The sequence below is a fragment of the Ranitomeya imitator genome, chromosome 2, assembly GCF_032444005.1.
Source record: "Ranitomeya imitator isolate aRanImi1 chromosome 2, aRanImi1.pri, whole genome shotgun sequence".
NCBI lineage: Eukaryota > Metazoa > Chordata > Amphibia > Anura > Dendrobatidae > Ranitomeya > Ranitomeya imitator.
In genome coordinates, this window is record NC_091283.1 from 507,574,065 (window position 1) to 507,595,348 (window position 21,284).

At 42.8% G+C, this 21,284-nt stretch overlaps 1 protein-coding gene across 2 annotated transcripts in view; it reads left to right on the forward strand.

Annotated features, from left to right (window-relative positions):
- The window catches only part of LOC138664712 (E3 ubiquitin-protein ligase TRIM21-like), a 37,563-nt gene that overhangs the window by 6,056 nt on the left and 10,223 nt on the right, over positions 1–21,284 (forward strand). Inside the window, exons 3-5 of one of the 2 annotated variants that reach the window (XM_069751646.1) lie at positions 4,611–4,676; positions 16,309–16,422; positions 17,011–17,121. In XM_069751646.1, the coding sequence (XP_069607747.1) occupies positions 4,611–4,676; positions 16,309–16,422; positions 17,011–17,121 (291 nt within the window). The remainder of the gene's footprint in view (positions 1–4,610; positions 4,677–16,308; positions 16,423–17,010; positions 17,122–21,284) is intronic. The other variant, XM_069751647.1, reaches the window with a different exon arrangement.

Sequence of the window (21,284 nt, forward strand, 5' to 3'; positions counted from 1 at the left end):
GAATATTATATGCAACCCACCATTCCAAATATAAATTGTAATCCACCACTGTGCCCCCACTAACAATAGATACTTTCTCCACCAAATCTATAAATTAGCCACTGTAGTTTCCTCCAATACAATACCAGTCACACTCCTGCATACTCAACGCACCCCACTCTGTACATCCCGCACCCCAGATTATTTTAACATGCCCCCCTCCACCCCAATTCATTGTCATGTCCTCTCTCTCTCCCACCCCCACCCTCAATTTTTCTTCAGTTGCTCTTCCCCATACTCAGTACATCATTTACTTTCCCTCTCCCCTACTCTCAATTTATCATTATTTTCTGCCACACACCCCCAATTCATCATCATATGCTGTCCCACACCCTCTACCCACAATTCATCATTTACTGTCCCCATCCCCCAGTTTCAATACATTATTTACTCTTCCCATCCTCAATTCATTAACTTTCGTTGGTCCCCACCCTCAATTCATCATTATTGGCTCTTAACAATTGACCCTCCTAACATCATTTGCTGCTCCCCACTAACCAGTTCCAAATCATAATCATTTGCTCTCCCCCCTTTAATACAAAATAATTTAGTCTCCACCACCTTCAATTCATCATTATCATTTGCTCTCACCACCCCCACCTTCAATACACTATTTGCTCTCCCCACCCCAATTCATCATTCTTCGCGCCCCTCACCTCAATACATCATTTACTGTCCCCAGTTCCGCCTATCAAGAAAACATCATTTGCTACTCTTCGCACCCATGTCATTCATTTTATTAAAATAAAAAAAGTTATTCATACTTACCTTTCATACAATCCCCTGCAGCTCCACTTCCGGTATCCTGGCACATGTCATCGCGTAGGCGCCGGCATGTACATGATCACATAGGCACCCTCACCAGCACGTTACAGAAGAGGCAGTGGGAGCTCCTCTGGCGCTGCGCTGCCATTCTGATTTGACAGGCATGAGATTCTCCATTAAGAACCATAAAGTACTGAAAGAAGCCCCAAGAGAGAATTCATGGATGGCAGGAGTTACTGTCAGACACATACTTGCTGCTTTCCCAGAAACTAGAGACCTTGAGAAAACAAAGATTACACACAATTACTATACATTAAGGTTCTGAAGAATGGTCAAGTTTTAACCCCTTTTACCCCCAAGGGTGGTTTGCACGTTAATGACCAGGCCAATTTTTACAATTGTGACCACTGTCCCTTTATGAGGTTATAACTCTGGAACGGATCCTGGTGATTCTGACATTGTTTTCTCGTGACATATTGTACTTCATGATAGTGGTAAAATTTTCTTGACATTACTTGAGTTTATTTGTGAAAAAAATGGAAATTTGGTGAAAATTTTGAAAATTTTGCAATTTTCCGACTTTGAATTTTTATTCATATAAATCACAGAGATATGTCACACAAAATACTTAATAAGTAACATTTCCCACATGTCTACTTTACATCAGCACAATTTTGGAACCAACATTTTTTTTGTTAGGGAGTTATAGGGGTTAAAAGTTGACCAGCAATTTCTAATTTTTACACCACCATTTTTAGGGACCACATCACATATGAAGTCACTTTGAGCGGTCTATATGATAGAAAATACCCAAGTGTGACACCATTCTAAAAACTGCACCCCTCAAGATGCTCAAAACCACATTCAAGAAGTTTATTAACCCTTCAGGTGGTTCACCGGAAGTTTTGGAATGTTTAAAAAAAAAAATGAACATTTAACTTTTTTTCACCAATTTTTTTACTTCTGATTCAATTTGTTTTATTTTACCAAGGGTAACAGGAGAAATTGAACCCCAAATGTTGTTGTGCAGTTTGTCCTGAGTACGCTGATACCCTATATGTGGGGGTAAACCACTGTTTGGGCGCATGGCAGAGCTCGGAAGGGAAGAAGCGCCATTTGACTTTTCAATGCAAAATTGGCTGGAATTGAGATGGGACACCATGCTGCGTTTGGAGAGCCCCTGATGTGCCTAAACAATGGAAACCCCTCAAAAGTGACACCATTTTGGAAAGTAAACCCCCTAAGGAACTTATCTAGATGTGTGATGAGCACTTCGAACCCCCAAGTGCTTCACAGAAATTTATAATGTAGAGCCGTAAAAATAAAACTTTTTTTTCCCCACAAAAATGATTTTTTCAGCCCCCAGTAATTGGACCCCAAAAGTTGTTGTCCAATTTGCTCTGAGTATGCTGGTACCCCATATGTGGGAGAAAACTGCTGTTTGGGCGCAAGGCAGAGCTCGGAAGGGAAGAATTGGCGTTTTGGAAAGCAAACTTTGATGGAAAGGTCTGTGGGCATCACGTTGCGTTTACAGAGCCCCTGATGTACCAAAACAGTAGAAACCCCCGAGTGACCACATTTTGAAAACTAGACCCCCCAAGGAACTTATCTTGATGTGTGGTGAGAACTTTGAACCCACCAAGTGTTTCACTAAAGTTTATAATGCAGAGCCGTGAAAATAAAAAATCTTTTTTTTTTCCACAAAAATTATTTTTTAGCCCCCAGTTTTGTATTTTCCCAAGGGTAACAGGAAAAATTGGACCCCAAAAGTTGTTGTCCAATTTGTCCTGAGTACGCTGATACCCCATATGTGGGGGTAAACCACTGTTTGGGCGCATGGCACAGCTCGGAAGGGAAGGAGCACCGTTTTACTTTTTCAACGTAGAATTGTATGGATTGAGATCGGACGTCATGTTGCGTTTGCAGAGCCCCTGGTGTGCCTAAACAGTGGAAACCTCCCAATTCTAACTTCAACCCTAACCCCACTTTTTGTTCAGCGGTATGATAATAAAGCATTGTTTTTTGCCTAGTGTTTTTTTTTTTTTTTTTTTACGGTGGTCACTGAAGGGGTTAACTAGTGGAACAGTTTTATAGGTCGGGTCGTTACGGATGCGGCGATACTAAATATGTGTACTGTTATTTTTTTTATTATTTACATAAAGGAATGTATTTATTGGAACAATATATATATTTTTTTTATTTATTTAGGTTTTTTTTTTACACATGTAAATGTTTTTTTTTTTTTACTTTTTTCTTTATCCCAGTGTGGGACATCATGGTAAAGTGTCAGATCGCTGATCTGACACTTTGCAATGCAGTGTGTCAGATCAGCGATCTAACAGGCACTGCAGGAGGCTTGCCGGCGCCTGCTCTGAGCAGGTGCTTGCAAGCCACCTCCCTGCAGGACCCGGATGGAGCCCTGCGGCCATCTTGGATCTGGGGTCTGCAGGGAGGAGGACGGAGGAGATGCTCGGAGCAACGCAATCACATTGCGTTGCTCCGAGGGTCTCAGGGAAGCACGCAGGGAGCCAAGGGCCATTTGGATAGTTATATCCATCCTTCAGGGGCCGTACAAACTCCGCCCACAAAGTGCATCCTAACTGGCACTGGTTTCAGGATGTAATCTTTCATTGCATGCCCTTCAGTGTTCAGTAGTGAACACTGCATGTGTGTGCTAACAGAGCAAGAAGAAATTAATGAGCTGGTTGTAATCAAAATACACCTCGCTGCCCCAGAATGTGGTCCCTGAGAATCTGCTCGGGGGCCTGATAAAAGGTCATAGAGGGCCGTAAATGTCCCTGGGGCCTGAGGTTCTCCACCACTGGTGTACACAGAAAGCTGCCAATCAGTGGTGTGGGTGGGGTTATACAGATCTCAGAATTCAGAGAACTAGCATACCTGCAGCAGATAAAATTAAAATGTAATCAAAGCTGCAGCAAGCAGGTCAGTAAGCGATGCATCACTGGAATCAGATTCTCTGCCCATGCATCACTTTGCTCTCAGATGGGTAAAAAACTTGGTGAGATATTCCCTTTAAAGCTCATAATTACACATAAATTTTTTTGGAATAATATATATTTATTCAGCTCTGGCAAAAATTAAGAGACCACTGCAAAATGTTCAGTTTGTCTGATTTTTCTCTTTATAGGTATATTTTGAGTAAAATGTAATTTGTTCTTTTATTCTATAAACTTCCAACAACATGTCTCCGAATTTCCAAGCAATACATTTTGTATTTTTTTCTGACAAAGGAAAATGGTCAAAATTAAAAAAAAACAAAAAAAAAACAGTGCTTTCAGACCACAAATAATGCAAAGATAACAAGTTCATAATCTAATGTTTTATCTCAGGAAGAGTTCAGAAATCAATATTTTGTGGAATAACCATGATTTTTAATCAAAGCTTTCATGCGTCTTGGCAGCTTTCCACCAGTCTTTCACACTGCTTCTGGCGCATAAAATGTAAGCAGTTCTTCTTTGTTTGATGGCTTGTGACTATCCATCATGCTCTTGATTACATTCCAGAGGTTTTCAATGGGGTTCAGGTCTGGAGATTGGGCTGCCCATGACAGGGTTTTGATGTGGTGGACTCTTAATTTTTGCCAGAGGCCGTGTGTGTGTATGTATACATATATGTATACATATATATATATATATATATATATATATATATATATATATATATATATATATATATATATATATATATATATATATATATATATATATATATATATATATATATATATATAGTAAAATGAAGCTTCCTAACAGGAAATTGTGTCCTTCTCTGTGTTCTCTGTGTAGACAAAGAGTGATGCACTTGTTACCGCAACCGGAATCAACGGTGAAGTCATTCAGCCAACACCAGAGGTGACCAAGCAATTGATAAGTAATATCAAACTCCAACTTACTCATATGCAGATGTTGTCGTGGCAAACAGTCAGTAGCATTCGCAACAATATTACCATGATGCAAAAGAACCATGTTCTATATCGCTCAAATCTTAGTAAAATTATCCAGGATTGTCATCACTTACTGGAAATGGAGGAAGAGATAAGGGTGACCGAAAGTAAGAAACAAGAAGACCAAACGGTGCTGACGTTGGAGGAGAAAGCATTACGACTGGTTCACCTTATAGAACAAATTCAAAGTACAAAAGCAAAAGACCAACTCGGTGTCATTGAAGATATGTTGAAGACTCTGGGTACACCTGAAGAACTAGATATTGCGGAGCCTCCTGTGCAGCTCCGAGCCTCAAAACAGATGATGCATATGGTGAAACCAGTCCCAGAACAAATTCTCTTGGATCCAGAAACTGCTCATCCGAATCTTGCCTTGTCCCCAGACTTCAAACAAGTGAGATTTGAGCCAACTCCCCAAACGATAAAAGTAAATTCACAATGTTTTCAGCCAGGGTTATATGTTTTGGGGACACCAGGATTTAAGTCTGGTCGGCACTACTGGGAAGTAAATGTAGGAAATAAGAGTAACTGGCTCATAGGTGTTGTAAAGGAGTCAGTGGAACGCAAGGGCTTATGGGATTTGAATTCATCAAATGGTTACTGGATCTTACGTAAGCAAGCAGACAATGTATATTACGGCATCGGGAACATTTGCGAGAGGTTAAGATATAACTCTTCTCCTATGAGGATTGGAGTCTGCTTGGATTTATTTGGAAGCCACATGATCTTTTACGATGCCAATACCACAGATATCATTTTTCAAGTGTCTCTTTGTTTTGGTAAGGAGACACTGTTTCCTTTTTTCTGCCCTGGTTATCCTATGACAGAGGACGACTGGTGCCCACTAACTATATTGTGGTAATTGTGGTTTCATGCACCTGTTATTCTTAAATTTCTAAAATAAAGTCATGATTACATGATGAAGAGCTATTTCTCCTGACTCCAACCATACAAATGAACAGTGTTTATCTCTAGGCACAGCCGAGAACGTAGATCCTGGACAACTCTGGCAGCTTACTTTTTGTAGAACAAATGATCTCTATTGTATGTCGGGTGGAGAGTAGCGAGGCATAATCCACATTAGATAGCCGTCCGATGCCTCCAATGATCTTGAATTGGCAATTCTTAATCTAAACTGTATGGTGGGCCAACCACAGCAGATTCTGACCATACTGAGTAGTAGGACGGGAAGACATCCACAAATCCTACATGATGAACCACCTGATATCCTTGTTATTTATTGTCTTCCATTTCCACTTTAAAATAGTTGTCTGTGTAATGTCCAAGTGGGCAATAAAATCTTTTCTTCAGGCTTGTGACTCTTCTTTGAGCAAAAATTGTACTATCTAAATATTATTTTAGAAAATAAATAGGCAGGTGAATGAGAAGTTGCACGATGTGACGGCTGCCTTGCTGCTTTCTTCTTCCCTGCTATCTGCACAAGGCTAGTTTAAAGGGGAGGTCCGAATTTTAACACTTTCTTATTTTTAGGCCTTAACTTCTATGCTGATCTATGTACATAAAGCTGAACAGAATTTATGAAAGTTGTCTAACAGCAAGCAAAATGGTACCATTAAAAATACTAAAAGTCATTTTTAAACCCCTAATTAGTTCTGTAGCAACGTCGTCATGTATATCGTTCGAATGACTACTGCAGCCAATCACTGGCCTTAGCTGGCCTCTGAGGCCAGAGATTGGCTACAGTGGTCACATGAATTATGATGGTGATACCATTGCTGCAGAAAAATCGGAAGCACTGCAGTGACAGCGGATTTGAGGTGAGTTATAGCTATTTGTTATCATGTTACCTGCTAATAGGCAACTTTCAAGAAATCTCACAAATACACCTTTAATAAGATTTGGAGTTATTTTTGTCTGGAATAGAACTCCCAAGTTTAGTAACAACATATAGGCAGCCTGCATCTATCACTAGAGGAAACTTAAGTGCTTTCTGCATACTGTTAACCTCATTAACAATCCAATATGCAATAAGATGTTAAGCTCCCCCTAGAGATGGCAGTTTAACGGGGGCCAGGGCTGTAGTCGTGGCTTTCAATGGAGGCTGCTTTAGCGCATCCTGGCCCTCCGTCACATGCACACAATGTCCCAGCGGTAGCGTACTTTTTTGTCCGCTTTCCTGTCCATCTGGGTCCTCTCTGATTCACTGGGGGTTTCTTTCTTGAGATTCCATAAAAAGAGAGACAGAGTCAAGTTCCAAATTAAAACAAATGATTTTACTCAGTTCCTTTCTCAGCTCGTCCAGTTCACATTTAGGTACAGCACAAGATACTTCACAAGACACATTTTCTGTCCCTGTGCTGTCCCTTTCTTCTTTAGGAATACCACCGGGTCGCACCATTGTCCCCGATACCGCAGCGCTTGGTCTGACCAGTCTGACCAACTTTAGGAGTTCCTGGTCCGTTTCACCCCAGACACGCTGGCATTTTCCTAAGTAGCTGACCGCCATCATGACAAAGCTGCCCTGTATTCCTCTGCTTCACCAGCAATCTTTACTCCTAGGCTGCCCTGTAAGGGCTCTGAGGCCCTTCTGACTAAATGCAGGAAGCTCTCTACGCCTTACACAGTTTGCCCCTCCTAATTAACTAGTTCCTTTCCTATTGTTATCTTATACTACTGTGCCCCCCTCTAGTGGGCTAATCTGAACATTACACTTTCCCTACACAATTACATTTAACAGTCATATACAATATAGCAGAATTATACAGTTCACAGCATAACGTATAAAATATACCAGCTTGTCAGGGATATAAAAACACGGGCGAGTGGGCACAACTAGTCCTTGTACCCCCTTACAGCTACAGACATTGATCAGTTTATAATAGATCTGAATAGCTGAAGATTGGTGAGGAGAGAAGGAGGTGTTGTTTTTTTCCCGTTTGTTGCTGCCTGCTTCAGATTGGTCAACCTCATGCAGAGGAAAAAGCACACATCCCCCAGAGAAAAATCTTTGGTAAGAATCTGAACTTTACAAGCTAATATCTCCACAATGGAGAGGAGAAATCAGTCATGTCAGCTTTGTGTAGACAGGATACTTTATATTCATGAGTTATACAATAATAGACATGATTAATTAATTTTGCAAGGAAGACAGCCTTATTACAAATGTACTCTCTAAGGAATTTCACTCTGACTTGGTCATTTACTTTTCCGTGTATATAAAATTACTGTTACATGTAGTATCAGCCACTTATGGCTGCTGAGACCTTTGAACGGCAGCATTGAGGGATGGGCAGTGTCCTATTTCAAGTTAGCAGTTCCTTGAACAATCTTAGTGAATACACCCTGGAAATATACAGGTTATAAAACAAGTACTGGGGAAAAAACACAAAAAAGAGAAAATGTAAAAGTATCAAGCTGATGGCATGAAGTTTATTTGACTTTTCATATTTCCAGCACCGTCCCCATCTGTTCCCAACTTGTACAAACTCCTCATCCTGCTGATACCTTAATGCTGAGCTGCTGGCTTATGTGTCCCTATTACTGCACCTGCTGTGTGGAACAAAACAGTGCTCCTTTTAGTGCCCCACATAGTAATGCCCACCACTGTGTCTGTTACAACGTAAAATGCCCCATGTGTGCCCTCAAGTGGGAAAATTGCCAATTGGCCCCTAGAAAATATTAATGCCCTCTGCAAAGAGTCCTAGAAAACAGTGCCCACATTTTGCTCCCTGGAAAGAAATAATTCCCCATGTGCCCCTTTTGACACTCACAATACCCTGAGTGCCCCTATAACAATAAGTGCTCACTTAACATGTCCCCTGAGTCCCCCCATGTACAGTTCCCCTATACACAATATGATGAGCCCTCAGCTCCCTTCTATAAGTATGATGTCCCCACAGATTCCTATACATGGTATGATGCACCCACAGTAACCCCACGCTGTATGATGGCCTCCACAGTAGTCTCCACAGTGTATAATAGCCTCCTAAGTATCCCTCATGCTGTATCATGGTCCCTTTAGTAGCCTTCATGCTGTATCATGGCCCCCTTAGTAGCCCCTGCGCTGTATCATGGCCCCCTTAGTAGCCACTGAGCTGTATGGTAGCCCCCACACTGTATAATGTCCCCTTAATTGCCCCCACTCTGCATGATGGCCCCTTTAGTAGCTCCCACTTTGTTGGAGGGCCCCCTTACTAGGCCCAATTCTGTAGGAGAGCCCCCTTGTTATCCCCTACTATGTATGAGGGGCCCCCTTGGTAGCCCTCATTATGTATAAGGGCAACCATGGTAGCCCCCACTATGTATGAGGATCCCCCTTAGTAGCCACTACACAATATTAAAATAACAAAATAAACATCATATACCGCAGCAAATACAGCGACAGATCCCAGGCACACTAACATGGTGACGTAAATTCCACTAGGACTCTGAGGCCGTGTGTGTGCCGTGGCACGATGATGTAATCATGTTGCTCAACCCGGGACCTGCCAGTCTGCACGCCGCAGTCATAAAGTGACCTGCAGCTTACAGAACGGAGAACAATAGTGCATGGCGTCTATGTCTCCCTACTCTATCCCAGGGTTTAAGGGTGCGTGTCCACTGTCCGGATTACATCCGGATTAGCTGCAGATTGAACGCTGCGTAAAACTGCAGCGTTCAATCCGCAGCGCCCAGATGTTACAGCATAGTGGAGGGAATTTTATGAAATCCCATTTCCACTATGCGTGCGAACACGCACTCGGCGGCCTTGCGTTTCCAGACATGCGTCGCGTCTTTTTAGAACGCAGCATGTCTGTTTACCTTGCGGCGACGCTGCGTTGCCGCAAGGTAAATCACAGGGCCCTATGTATGGGGTGTGGAGATTCCGGATGTGTGCAATGAACACATCTGGAATCACCGCGCGTATAGAAGGGTGTGGCGCTTTGGGCGGAGCGAGTTTTCCGCTCCGACCAAAGCACCGGCAATCCAGAACGTGGAACCTTACCCTAACTGTATCTTCGTGCTGCACATGCTGATACAGTTAAAGGTGGCAGTCACTCTGGCTGGGCCCCTCCAAGTCAGGGGCATGGAACGACCGCACCCTCTTACTTCCAGGCAGCTACGCTACTGCTATCAACTGTGTGTTTAGCTCACAGAGGATTGCTTACGCTGTAAAAGTTATAACAAACCCTCAAGTGAACAAGAATGTTCAGTCCAGATTCAACAAGTATAGATCTTTAAAATATTAAGAAAATAAAAGTATATAAGAAAGTGGTCTCACTTTTCTTTAAAAAAAAAGAATTTAGTTTCAGGCGTCTCCCATGAATAGTGTCTGTGTGTATCCAGTCTCACATTGAATGTTACACATTGTGACTTGGCAGATCACCAAATCTGGTTTCAAATGACTCCCCTGGCAGTGTTCCAAAGAAGCTAAATCCAGGAGGCACTATGAGAGTTTTTATAGATTAATCATAGACAATCCGGTGTAGTTGAAATCCTTCTGTGATGGCAGGTCATGGGTATATGTCATCAGTAGAAAAAATTCCATCTAGTTCAGGGGTGTGGAATCTTTTATGCCAACGGCTATTTGGATATTTATACCATCCTTCGGGGGCCGTGCAAACTCCGCCCACAAAGTGCATCCTGATTCTGGCACTGGTTTCAAGGCGTAATCTTTCATTGCATGCCCTTTAGTGTTCAGTACTGAAAACTGTGTGTGCTAACAGAGCAAGAAGAAATTAATGAGCTGGTTGTAATCAAAATACAGCTCCCTGCCCAAGAATGCAGTCCCTGGGAATCTGCCCAGGAGCCTGATAAAAGGTCAGTGAGGGCCGTAAATGGCCCTGGGGCCTGAGGTTCTCCACCACTGATCTAGTTCATAGACAGACCATTGGATTCCATTGAAGTTGTGTAATATTTTACCCTAGAGGAGTGTACAGAGGTTACATGAAATTATTAACCCTTGCCAACATCCATAATATACAGTAAATGGCACTGCCGGAAGTAGTATCAGTATGTTACAGCTTCATATGTCTGATTCAGGTTATTGCAGCAAGCGTCACCAGTAGTAATTCAAATCCCAGATTGTTAAACCTGTATATGTTGTGGCCAATAGCAACCACAGCATTTTAGTATCCAAACAGAGCATTGCTTGCATTACCAAATCATCACCTCTCTGACATGACTTAGGGTGCTGATTGAGTTTCATGACAACTAGGGGCTTATTGAAGATCTCCAGATCGGTCACCATTGTACACTAACTAGCAGGGGCATACATAGAAATCATTGGGCCCCATATCAGAAGTTTTAATTAGGTGCCACTACCCCAACAAAAAAAAATGAATAATAGTCGGTGGGGTCACAAAAGAGTATAACTCGCAACTTTGCAGTGTGTAATTTTCCTCCTACTTAAGCCTAGGTTCCCTTTAATTGAACCCAATGATGCCAACAGAAGTGCCCCCTCCAAACACAGTAGGATACTCCCACAGTGAATTCTTCCACAGTACACTCTACATGCACAGTATGATGACCCTACTGTACCCCATCTCAACTCTCTCAGCAAAGTATGGTGACCCCAACACAGTATGATCCCCCACACAGCTCTCCATAGGCCTACATACAGTATAATGGCTCCACACTGTATAATAGCCTCTACTACCCCTCAAAACAGTATAAAGGCACCCACACAGTATGGTGGACCACACACAAACCTTTACAGTATATAACTGCTTACATACAGTAAAATGTTCCCCACATAGCCCTCCATAAAGTATAAAGGGTCATACATAGCTCACCAAATATTATAATGGTCTTCATATAGGGGAGCTCTGCCACAAGTGAAAGATTAGGGTGAACCCCTGACACTTTCCCTGAACAACCCTAAGCTCCCTAGCATCCCTAGATGGGTTACTTCATCCCCTGCGGCGATCACGTCCTTATCTCTGTCTTATCCTGAGAACGACCCTGACTAGTGCATAGGGCAGCAGGAATGCTAGTCCTACTCTAAGGCCTCTTTCACACTTCAGTCTTTTGGCGTCAGTCACTACCGACATAGTGACGGATTGACGGATCCGTCACAATTGTTGCGAAAACGGTTCTAACGGATCCGTTTTTTTGACGGATCCGTTACTTGGGGGTTGTCTGGGAGAAGTATCTACTTTTTGGAGCATGCGCAATTGAAAAAACGGATTGGGGCGACGGATCCGCCGAAAAAACTGTTGCGGCGGATCCGTCGCCCATAGGCGGCCATTCTATGGAATGGCGGACGCGACGGATCCGTCGCGATCCGCCATTTCGGCAGTGACAAAAAACGTTTCAATGTCCGTCTATTTTCAGAAAACGTCCGCCAAATTTCGACGGATCCGTCGCATGGCGGATGGAACGGACGACCATCCGTCACAATCCGTCACTAATGCAAGTCTATGGGAAAATAACGGATCCGTCAAAAAAAAATGACGGATCCGTTATTTGAGGAAAATGGCGGTTTTAGACTGATGCCAAATAACTGAAGTGTGAAAGAGGCCTAACATAAAGGCACAAGGGGAAACTGACAAATATAAAAAAAAAACAGAAATCACTATAGGTGCTCCCAGCCTATAGAAAGGGCAAGGGAAACGTGAGTCAAAACAAATAGGAGATAAGGTAAAGGAAGACACTCAAACTTCCAAACAGATATCTCCAGAGACTACTCCTAGACCTCTCTTCACACAGCTCACACCTCCAAACTCTCAACTACTCAAACTAAAGGTACCGTCACACTAAGCGACGCTGCAGCGATACCGACAACGATCCGGATCGCTACAGCGTCGCTGTTTGGTCGCTGGAGAGCTGTCACACAGACAGCTCTCCAGCGACCAACGATCCCGAAGTCCCCGGGTAACCAGGGTAAACATCGGGTTACTAAGCGCAGGGCCGCGCTTAGTAACCCGATGTTTACCCTGGTTACCATCGTTAAAGTAAAAAAAACAACCACTACATACTTACCTACCGCTGTCTGTCCCCGGCGCTCTGCTTCTCTGCTCTGGCTGTGAGCACAGCGGCCGGAAAGCAGAGCGGTGACGTCACCGCTGTGCTTTCCGGCTGCCCGGCGCTCACAGCCAGAGCAGAGAAGCAGAGCGCTGGGGACAGACAGCGGTAGGTAAGTATGTAGTGGTTGTTTTTTTTACTATAACGATGGTAACCAGGGTAAACATCGGGTTACTAAGTGCGGCCCTGCGCTTAGTAACCCGATATTTACCCTGGTTACCAGCGAAGACATCGCTGAATCGGCGTCACACACGCCGATTCAGCGATGTCAGCGGGACGTCCAGCGACGAAACAAAGTTCTGGACTTTCTGCCCCGACCAGCGATATCACAGCAGGGGCCTGATCGCTGCTGCGTGTCACACTGGACGATATTGCTAGCCAGGACACTGCAACGTCACGGATCGCTAGCGATATCGTCCAGTGTGACGGTACCTTAAGTGGTGAGTATTTATACCAGAGGGCAGTGGAGAAACCACAACAGCTGAGATAACTCAGGATGAAGAGCTCTAGGAGACAAACAACTGTTAAACCCTTGCAACGGCAGAGCAAGAGAAATCTGTACAGCTAACTGAAAGGCAAAGCAGATCCAACCAGTACAGGTGCACGTGTAGCCAGACGCCATGATCTTCTGATTCCTCTATGGCGAGGTATGCCCGTAAAAAACAGCAATGGTTTTGCATGATTTTCTATATGAATCCCATAGGGGAGGAATATCTAATTCAAAATTCGTACATGCATGCTTTCATCTTACCATACAATGATTGGTTTACTGGCCAATGGCGTATATTTATCAGGGCATATCACTGTGAACTGTTTTGTTTTTTTTATATGTGCCAACTCTACATCTATATATCTATATCAACTACACCATGTGGTATGCATATATCTACAAAATTATATTATCTTCTCAGCCCTGTTCCAAAGCCAGCTTCTCCACCATGACAGACGATCAGCTCTCCCTCCTTCTATCAAGATCACATCTCACCACTTGCACTCTTGACCCGCTCCAATCCCACCTCATCCCTAACCTCGCAAAAGTCTTCATCCCAACCTTAACACAACTCTTCAACCTCTCACTTACAAACGGTGTCTTCCCCTCATCCTTCAAACATGCATCAATCACACCTATCCTCAAAAAACCCTCCCTCGACCCATCCTCTGTGTCCAGCTATCGCCCAATATCCCTTCTCCCTTATGCCTCAAAACTACTGGAACAACATGTCCATCTTGAACTGTCCTCCCACCTCTCCTCCTGCTCCCTCTTTGACCGGTTACAATCTGGCTTCCGAACACATCACTCAACTGAAACTGCCCTAACTAAAGTGACCAACGACCTACTAACCGCCAAGAGCAAGCGACACTACTCTGTCCTCCTCCTCCTGGACCTGTCTTCTGCCTTCGACACTGTGGACCACTCCCTCCTGTTACAGATCCTCTCATCTCTTGGCATCACAGACTTGGCCCTATCCTGGATCTCATCATATCTAACAGACCGGACATTCAGTGTCTCCCTCTCCCACACCACCTCCTCATCTCGCCCCCTGTCTGTTGGTGTTCCCCAAGGCTCAGTTCTAGGACCCCTACTCTTCTCCATCTACACCTTCGGCCTGGGACAGCTCATAGAATCCCACGGTTTACAATATCATCTCTACACTGATGACACGCAGATCTACCTATCTGGACCCGACCTCACTTCCTTACTGACCAAAATCCCGCAATATCTGTCTGCTATTTCATCCTTCTTTTCCGCTCGTTTTCTAAAACTGAACATGGACAAAACAGAATTTATCATCTTTCCCCCACCTCACTCTACCCCTCCACCCGACCTATCCATCAATGTCAATGGCTGCTCACTTTCCCCGGTCCCGCACGCTCGGTGCCTCAGGGTGATCCTTGACTCTACCCTCTCTTTCAAGCCACATATCCAAGCCCTTGTCTCCTCTTGCCGATTCCAACTCAAAAACATTTCCCGGATCCGTACATTCCTTGACCATGAAACCACAAAAACACTAGTACATGCCCTTATCATCTCCCGCCTTGACTTCTGCAACCTCCTACTCTCTGGCCTCCCTTCTAGCACTCTGGCACCACTCCAATCCATCCTAAACTCTGCTGCCCGACTAATCCACCTGTCTCCCCGTTATTCCCCAGCCTCTCCTCTCTGCCAGGCCCTTCACTGGCTTCCTATTGCCCAGAGGCTACAGTTCAAAACACTAACAATGACATACACAGCCATTCACAATCTGACTCCTCCATACATCTGTGACATGGTCTCCCGCTACCTACCTACACGCAACCTTCGATCATCTCATGATCTCCTACTCTACTCCTCTCTCATTTCTTCCTCCCACAACCACATCCAAGACTTCTCCCGTGCTTCCCCCATACTCTGGAACTCTCTACCCCAACACATCAGGCTCTCACCTACCACGGAAACCTTCAAAAGGAACCTGAAGACCCACCTCTTCCGACAAGCCTACAACCTGCAGTGATACCCAGTCTACTGAAGCGCCACATGACCAGCTCTACCCTCACCTAGTGTATCCTCACCCATCCCCTGTAGACTGTGAGCCCTCGCGGGCAGGGTCCTCTCTCCTCCTGTACTTGTGTGTGCCTTGTTCTACTCATGTTTATTGTACTTGTCTATATTTGCCCCATTCACATGTAAAGCGCCATGGAATAAATGGCGCTATAAAAATGAATAATAATAATAATAATAATATTATAAATACTTCTATACTTGGTAAATAATGTGACATTTTATATCTATAGACTTCTCGATATATTTGAATCTATGATTTTTCCTCTTTATTCACATATTTGGTATTTTTAGAAAGTGTGATTCCTTTTGTTCTAATATTTATACACTTCAATTGGCTATGAATATACAATGTCCTTTTTCTTGAATGATATGTATCAACAAACCATATATCAAATAAGTGTAATTCCATTGTTGCGCATGTTCATATTTGATGTAACATCATAGATAATTGCGGCATTCGTACCCCATTTCTAACTGAATAATGTTACAGATTCCGCCTGATTTTCCTGTGCACATATATTTGTGCATGTGCACTATGTTTTGCCGGTGATTAGATGACCTAAAAAACATTTATCATTTACCTGCGCATGCGTGAAGTAAGTAGTGGGGGAATACACAAAGCATCGAAGCATGTAATTATGATGCCCTCATACATACCCTCTTCTAACATTTCCCCTGATGAAGCTAACTTGAGCAGCGAAACGAGTGGGGATATCCCAGACACTTCATCTATCAGGTTGTATTTGTATCTCTAGCTTTTGGATGTCATATTGGTAGTTTAAGAATCCTTTCATATTGGGTGCAGTCACATACATACATCTATATGTCTCATATGAGATATTTGTTTATTGATTGGTTTATATGCTTCACACTTGACACTTTAGTTACATGCACCTTACTATTTATATATTTTGTGTATGTATGTACATGAAATAAACTACATATTGTCAATTACTCTTTCAAGTACCACAAATCTTAATGGTCAGATATGAATTTATATAAAGTGATACTATATACTTTGTTTTTATTTTAGGCAGAAAACAACTTCACCATTGCATGCAGTATGACAAATGGAGAAGAAGATGCAAGCGTTGCACCACTTCAGACAAGTCATCAAGATAATCCACTTAAGGGGCAAAAAGAGATGGTATTGTCAGCTACCACATGCTTGTTTAGTGTAAACCTATGAAGAATTGAGTTCAAAAGCACTTAAATGAAAACATACATTTTTTTTATTAGATCAACTTTATAATTAAAATTAAAAATACGGGATTTTAAAAACAGAACCACAATGGGAAAAGAGATCACTTGGTAGAGATAGTAAATACAGGCAATATAATACAATATGTGATGTGCGGTGCAAATAATTTACAGGAATGGGATATAAATGCACAATGATGAAATTGCAAAATGTCATATAAGTACCTGCATATTCATAATATACCAAGTGGTATAGTAGGTGAACAAGTGTCAGTCCAACATTTATACATTATTTGTATAGAAACATGTGGATCAGGGTATAACACACAGACTGAATAAATATAGTAATGATCCAGAAGAAGATAAAGAGCCTAGTGCCATGTAGCATGATTTGCACTAAACCTGATTACATAAAGTACAAAAATGAACTTGTTCCAGAATGTGCCTATAACACTGTAATGGCGTCAGCCCCAACACACGTTTTGACGCTGCCTTTTTCAGGGGTGAAATACTATATACTTTGTGCTTATTTTAGGGAGAAAACAACTTCACCATAGTATGCAGTACGGCACATGGAGAAGAAGATGCAAGCGTTGCACCACTTGCAAGTTATCAAGATAATCCACCGAAGGAGGAAAAAGAGATGGTATTGTCAGCTACTACGGCTTTCTTAGTGTCATGGGTGTTCCTACATTGAATGGAGAGGTTAAAGTTGCACTCAGGCTTTGTGGCCTAAGAAAGCCCAAAGATACCTCTTCCACGTATTATAAATGGTAGAAGTAAGTGGGAGTCCTATTACAGATTTTTCATTGGAGCCCCGGAGCTTCGGCTTACACCTCTTTTGATTATCATTTGCTGCATATGTTAACCATGCTAACTACTAAATCTATTTGATAGAAGAGTCACATCTCCCAATACTACTTATTATCATAGTTAAAAATTTATGACATGTAGTGCTCAAGATTTGGTCAAGGAGATGGAGCTTTGCCGCTTAACAGGATGATTATCCACATATACAGTACAGACCAAAACTTTAGACACAACTTCTCATTTAAAGATTTTTCTGTATTTTCATGACTATGACAATTGTAAATCCACACTGAAGGCATCGAAACTATGAATTAACACATGTGGAATTGTATACTTAACAAAAAAGTGTGAAACAACTGAAAATATGTCTTATATTCTAGGTTCTTCAAAGTACCCACCTTTTGCTTTGATGACTGCTTTGCACACTCTTGGCATTCTCTTGATGAGCTTCAAGAGGTAGTCACCGGAAATGGTTTTCACTTCACAGGTGTGCCCTGTCAGGTTTAATAAGTGGGATTTCTTGCCTTATAAATGGGGTTGGGACCATCAGTTGTGTTGTGCAGAAGTCTAGTGGATACACAGCTGATAGTCCTACTGAATAGACTGTTAGAATTTGTATTATGGCAAGAAAAAAGCAGCTAAGTAAAGAAAAACGAGTGGCCATCATTACTTTAAAAAATGAAGGTCAGTCAGCGCAAAATTGGGAAAACTTTGAAAGTGTCCCCAAGTGCAGTGGCAAAACCCATCAAGCACTACAAAGAAACTGGCTCACATGAGGACCGCCCTAGGAAAGGAAGACCAAGAGTCACCTCTGCTTCTGAGGATACGTTTATCTGAGTCACCAGCCTCAGAAATAGCAGGTTAACAGCAGCTCAGATTAGAGAAAAGGTCAATGCCACACAGAGTTCTAGCAGCAGACACATCTCTACAACAACTGTTAAGAGGAGACTTTGTGCAGCAGACCTTCATGGTAAAATAGCTGCTAGGAAACCACTGCTAAGGACCGGCAACAAGCAGAAGAGACTTGTTTGGGCTAAAGAACACAATGAATGGACATTAGACCAGTAGAAATCTGTGCTTTGGTCTGATGAGTCCAAATTTGAGATCTTTGGTTCGAACCACCGTGTCTTTGTACGACGCAGAAAAGGTGAACGGATGGACTCTACATGCCTGGTTCCCACCGTGAAGCATGGAGGAGGAGGTGTGATGGTGTGGGGTGCTTTGCTGGTGACACTGTTGTGGATTTATTCAAAATTGAAGGCATACTGAACCAGCATGGCTACCACAGCATCTTGCAGCGGCATGCTATTCCATCCGGTTTGTGCTTAGTTGGACCATCATTTATTTTTCAACAGGACAATGACCCCAAACACACCTCCAGGCTGTGTAAGGGCTATTTGACCAAGAAGGAGAGTGATGGGGTGCTACGCCAGATGACATGGCCTCCACAGTCACCAGACCTGAACCCAATTGAGATGGTTTGGGGTGAGCTGGACCGCAGAGTGAAAGCAAAAAGGCCAACAAATGCTAAGCATCTCTGGGAACTCCTTCAAGATTGCTGGAAGACCATTCCCGGTGACTACCTCTTGAAGCTCATCAAGAGAATGCCAAGAGTGTGCAAAGCAGTCATCAAAGCAAAAGGTGGCTACTTGAAGAACCTAGCGTGAATTAACAATTTTCATAGTCATGAAAATACAGAAAAATCTTTAAATGAGAAGATGTGTCCAAACTTTTGGGCTGTACTGTACAGAGAAAATCCCTTCTCCTTGGAAAGATTAACATTTCTTTTATGTCGAAGTTAAAAAGGTTTTTCAATGAAGAAAACCACGTTTTATATGCCCTATTAATGCATATGGAAATTGTAGAGGGAGCTTCTTTATTTGGGACCTCCGCTATGAGCCATAGGGGAGGACTAATGGGGTTTAGAAGCAGTACTCGTTGAGTGTTCAGCTTCACATAAAAAAAGCTATATACCACACTAAGATATTTATATATTATGATATTATTAGGCATACAAAGCTTTGAAAAGTTGCATAATTTTGGTGCTAAAATTTTGCTACTCTTGGCATTCTCCGCCATATTCCCCCAACTCCAACAAATTGGTTTGAGCTATCAGGACGAGGGCATATCAACTGCTGTTCATAAAATGCATGACTAGCGGCAGCGTTCGCTAAGCCAAATAGCTTACTCCGGTAGGTACTGAAGTTGGATTAGTCTATTATGAGACACGTCATGCTGTAGTCCACAATTGTGTGCACAAAGAAAGAAAAATCTGGCACTCAAAAATCAGCATCAAGTTATATTTATTTGAAGTATAACAATCCCAATGGTTATCTTACGTTTTGGTCTTGACTCAGACCTTCTTCAGACCTAGGCCCCGAACTATTTGGCTATGTGCACACGTTGCGGTTTTTACCGCAGAACCGCAGCGATTTTGATGCTGCGGGTCCGCAGCAGTTTCCATTGCGTTTACAGTAAACATGTAAACCAATGGGAAACCGCAAACCGCTGTGCACATGCTGCGGGAAAAAACGTGCAGAAATGCAGCGGTTTACAACCCGCAGCATGTCACGTCTTTGTGCAGAATCGCAGCGATTCTGCACACATAGAAATGCATTGATGCGCTTACTTCCCGCATGGGGCTGTGCCCACCCTGCGGGAAGTAAGCGGATAATGTGCGGGTGGTACCTGGGGTGGAGGAGAGGAAACTCTCCTCCAGGCCCCGGGAACCATATTTGTGGTTAAAAAAAGAATTAAAATAAAAAATAATGATATACTCAACTCTCAGCGCTGCACGTGGCCGTCCGGTCTCAGGTTTGCTATGCGAGAAGGACCTGCGGTGACGTCGCGGTCACATGACCGTGACGTCACGAAGGTCCTTCTCGCACAGCATCTTTGGAACCGGACCGCCGCCTGCAGCACCAGAGGGTGAATATAACCATTTTTTTTTTATTTTTAACATTACTATTGATGCTGCATATCCAGCATCAATAGTAGGAGTAAATCCCGCAGCGGAAGCCGCAGGACAAAACGTGATAAATCTGCAGGGATAACCACAGCGGTTTTGCCCTGCAGATTTATCAAATACGCTGCGGGAGAACCCGCAGGGACCCTCACTACGTGTGCACATAGCCTTTCAGCACAACTCGCTTTCTTCTGGGCATTTCTTTCTCACTATTACTACTTATGCAATGCCAAGTCTGTTGGGTCCCTTATCAAAATTACAATCCGTCTGAATAAGATCTGAGTCAAGACCAAAACGTAACATAACCATTGGGATTGTTATACTTCAAATAAATATAACCTGATGCTGATTTTTGAGTGCCAGATTTTTCTTCAAAATGAAGTTGGATTTCTGTCGGTGGCAGGTAGAGTCAATCTAATCAAAATTATACTTATGCCTCAGCTTCTCTATATACTGCATAATGCTCCAGTATGGTTGGCACAGAGAAAATTTTATAGAATACTCTATTTAGGGATTTGATTTGGAAGGGTGGACGGGCACACATCAAATTAGAGCATCTGTAGAGATCAAAGGACGAGGGTGGTTTGTCGCTCCCTTACAATACTATATAGCGTCTCAATGTCAACATATGGTGGGCTGGGGAGAATCTAGCCAAAATACATCAGCTGGGATAATCACTGAATATATAGTGGGGAAGGGTCCAATGTTAGCTAGTTTGTACGTGGGTAGATTTTGATTGAACCCAGAAAAATTCCCAACCATAGTTATGATGGGGAAAGTTTGGCAGAAAATTAAACAGTGGAGGGGGGTGACAGAATTTACGCTATATGCGTCAATTTGGTTTGACCCTTGAATGACGGAGTTCATGAGATTTCAGGGGTTTGGTCAGAGGAGGCGTATTGGCATTTGGTTTCTGTCTTAGTTGTTCGATGGTGGTGTTATTAAAACGTTTGAAATGCTCAGGAATGAGTTTCCTTTGAGCCAGATGTTTTTCCAGTATCTACAGCTGAGACATGCCCTAATTAAACAAAACG